General features: G+C 37.0%; 1 protein-coding gene across 1 annotated transcript; it reads right to left on the bottom strand.

The window, feature by feature from the left end:
• Positions 1-322: 322 nt before the first annotated feature.
• On the bottom strand, positions 323-3,571 carry LOC138944054 (uncharacterized). Its single transcript, XM_070314933.1, has one exon. The coding sequence runs from the start codon at positions 3,554-3,556 to the stop codon at positions 323-325; it is 3,234 nt and encodes a 1,077-aa protein (XP_070171034.1). The 5' UTR covers positions 3,557-3,571.
• Positions 3,572-3,912: the final 341 nt, after the last annotated feature.

Here is a 3,912-nt window from a genome sequence, read left to right as displayed (position 1 = left end):
TGTGTGTGTGTGTGTGTGTGTGTGTGTGTGTGTGTGTGTGTGTGTGTGTGTGTGTGTGTGTGTGTGTGTGTGTGTGTGTGTGTGTGTGTGTGTGTGTGTGTGTGTGTGTGTGTGTGTGTGTGTGTGTGTGTGTGTGTGTGTGTGTGTATCGAGGATAGAATGGGCCCCTCCATCGCCCAATCCCGTGAGAACGCAACCATAATATGTTTTTTTTTCGTCTCTCCGATTTTATTGCAAACGAGATATTAGCATTGAGGCATCTTTTTCCAACAATATTCATTGCAATATAATGATAAATTTATCGGATAATGATAAATTTTTTTTATTTTGGAAAAGGCAGCAATTTATTTTCTGCTACAATTTTAAGAAAATGTTGCCTCATATATTCCACGTTATTGGAATATTTCTCATTAGAAGGATTTCCTCCTAAAGCTATAGTTGTAGCGAAAGCTGCAGCATAAATTCCACAACATGTGCCATTAGGTTGTACTTGAACCTTTTCAAATATTATATTATTTGCACTTATTTGTGGATAACGACGATGAATGTAATTTTTTTCTTTAGACAGCAATTTGTATGTACAACTAGGTAGACTGTCGTACACTCGAAGTTTGGTGCCATCAAAAAATATACATCGCCAGTGATCACTGCAATTTCCTCCAATAATTTGTAAGCTTTTATCACTACGACTTGCTTCAATTATATGAGGATATTCCAAATATAGCACACTTTGTGTTTCAAAAGGAGAATTATCTCTTACGACGCGTAAAAATAGGTCTAATGATTCGTCGTTTATTTTGCTATATTCAGGTAATACGTTATCCTTTACTAAATAAAAAGGAGCAATCGAGTTATCGAGAAATTCTTTTTGTCTTGCCATGTCGTCTTCAGTTAGCTCTTCTTCATTTTGTGAGTAACTAACAACGACGCAATCGTCATCTTGTTCTGCACTCAGAGCAGTAACAGCAGTAATAGTTGCTTCCATTGGAACAATATTCGATTTGAAATATTTATTTTCGTCGAGAATATTTTCGTCTTCTATATTACATTGTCGAAGACTTTTTCGATTAATTATTTTTTTGCCTAATTTTTGATGAGCTTCTATTATATATTTTGGATTTCTAATTGGCATATGTCTATTATGCCGACTATCCAAGATTTCTGGAAGCATGCAATCGTAATAAAAACGTGTTAAAAAGGGCAGCATTTGATTACTCCAAAATACATTATCCCTATTCACACGTATTATTTTCAAGCTTTTTGGCGTCCACACAGCGAAAATACAATAATCTCGCTGCGTTATATTTAACTGGCCTTGAACTTGATAGAAAAATCGGTGATTCCGATTCATTTTATCTGCATTGCTCTTATTAAAGATGCCTTTTAGTTGAGGCAGCGTCTTTATGGCCTCTTCCGCTGTTAAATGCTCAGCTGACAGAGGACATTTTATTTCTACCAGACCATCTTCATCTATGAGTCCGTCAGGAGAAGCACCCAAGCATGGATTTTCAATATCAATGAATAATCCGCAAGTTTTAATCTCCTTGTTCAGTGTTACGGCCAATTCTTTTTTTGCAATATTTTCCATCTCGCGACCATATTTCATAGCCGCGGTATCGATAGAGGGAGGAAATAAAATGTTCTTCACAGTCGCGGCGCAAGACGTTGTCGGTCTCATGCGACATATGATTCCAAAATTAGACGCTGTCAACATTTCGTGTCTCAATGAATGCCACAAATCCGATTCATTTTGCTCCATTGTATCACGTTCAATTTGTCTCCAATTTTGCCCATTTTCAAACAACTTTTCCAAATGATTTACTCGAAGTTGCTCAAAAACATCGGATGGAAGATCTGGTTTTTGTGATTGCGGGCCGTAATGACAATCTATTCCCGATTCCCGTTTAAATTTCTTTTGCCTTCCATTCATTTCCCGAGATTCTCTGGTTCTTGCAACTTTTGCTTGTCGTCGCTTTTCCAGAGTCTCGACAATGGGAGGAACATTTTTACATATGCTTTTATGCACTTGCGTGAGAACTTGTTGCGTATTATATTGCACAACTGCCCCCGCAATTCTAGCATTGTAGGAGCCTCGGTTACCAAAATTGATGCGCTTTCCACCAATTTCTTTGCAGATTATCGAGTTGAACGATTCTGCAGGATTGTTGGTGAATTTCAGCAACAAGCTGTCGGAATAAGCGCTTAAATATACGATAGCACTCTCTACTTTTTGGTAAAGACCGTGCAACTTGAGATATGGTACATAATTTTTTTTTGTTTCATCACGGTCACATATACGACCGCGTTCGTTACATCGTTTATGTTCACCAAATATATGGCTAGGAATATTTAAGATATCTTTTTGTAATTCCATTGCCTTATAATGGTCAGGTTGCTCTTCTTCTCTTTGCAAATCGATTGCTTTTATCACCTCTTTTCGTATTTTCAAAATGTTGCTTTTTACAACATTTCGTAGCTGCACGAAACCACGCTTTCTTTGCATTTTTGGCTGAGTTGTCTCTGCTACAGCCCTCAACTTTTTGCATAGATTGCGAAGCAAATGATTCGTACATTCAATTTTTTTCACGGTTATCATTTGTTCGCGATATGGTCTAGTATCAACGATGGTCTGATATACGCTACTATCACCATCGGCAATAACCGTTCTATAAATCATTCCATGCATTTCCAGGCTACTTTTAAAGCCTTCTGCAATGGCGTCGCTCTCCATACTTGTGGAGCTTGCGTTACGATCGAAATTTTTGTAGCATTTATGATCTCTTGGTTCGATTCTGTTTCGTTCCGCTATATCACATATCGTGCAAAATTTATTGCGGATTCCGACGAATAGAACCTTTTTTGTGCGGTAACCAAGTATGGCACCAACACCGGAAAGAGAATCGTAGGCGTTGCCGTACGATCTCTTCATCCAACTACCATCCGCTACAACAGTTATGTACGGAATACCGTTTATAGTTTCTTTTCTTTCGAGAGCGAGTTGCTTTTCAACTTCGCCAGCCATTTTCATATTTTCCACGGCTGTTTTCTCAAAATCATTAATTACATCTTCTCGATATTTGATGTAAGTTTTATCGGACATACATGGAATATTCATGGCTGCACACAGCTCTTCCAGCTGGGCAAAGCCGATTCCAACTGTAATAGTTCCTGCTACAACAGCCGTATTAACGTCCAATGTTTCTGGCTCTGTGGGTTCTGACCAGATGTTTGCTTCATAATTGCACATTTGGCACTTGAAAAACAACTGCGTCATTAACCCACGGCGACGAGAATTAATGAGTTTCCAATCTTTAAATAGGCACTCTATCCCTCGCGCATGATTATCGAATGTTCTGTGGATTTCATTCCACAGAAAAGCAATGTCGACAATGCGACGGCCTTCAAGCATGCTTTTCTGGATACGATTTGTATCCAGAAGGCCCTTTTCGATAACAAAATTATTGTTATCTTCGCAAAATTCAACATTTTCACACATACCTGTATTTGAAGTTGACTCGAGGCACTGCGTTCTTTGGGTACTAATTATCGAATCCATTACATCGGGAAGTACTTCAACCGATTTTTGCAATTTTTTAGATTCGTTAGTACCCTCAGTAATGCTAGTGTGCCGGGAGTCATTTGCCTCTTGGGTTAGCTTCAATAATTTTCGCCTGCAAAGAAAAATTAATGGATGAATATTTTTTTAAACATAGCTACAGAAATAAACTATTATAAATAATAATATAAATGATATATATAATTTAATATATTTTTAAAAAAAAATAAACCTCTGAAAAATAAGTACAGTCTTTTGTTTATAAATTTTTTTATCTAAGTGTTATTAAAAATTAGTTATATAATACAATAAAATGTTTTAACAACATAAATTCCTCTAAAATATTTTATAACCAG

Source organism: Polyergus mexicanus, unplaced genomic scaffold (assembly GCF_030449975.1).
Source record: "Polyergus mexicanus isolate NDT 795.1 unplaced genomic scaffold, iyPolMexi1.0 SCAF_81, whole genome shotgun sequence".
Classification (NCBI taxonomy): Eukaryota; Metazoa; Arthropoda; class Insecta; order Hymenoptera; family Formicidae; genus Polyergus; species Polyergus mexicanus.
The sequence above is the reverse complement of the archived record's forward strand: the minus strand, read 5'-3'. Positions and strand labels throughout refer to the sequence as shown.

Excerpts from the sequence above, each read along its gene's own strand:
- LOC138944054 (XM_070314933.1), bottom strand. The coding sequence starts at position 3,556 with ATGGATTCGATAATTAGTACCCAAAGAACGCAGTGCCTCGAGTCAACT.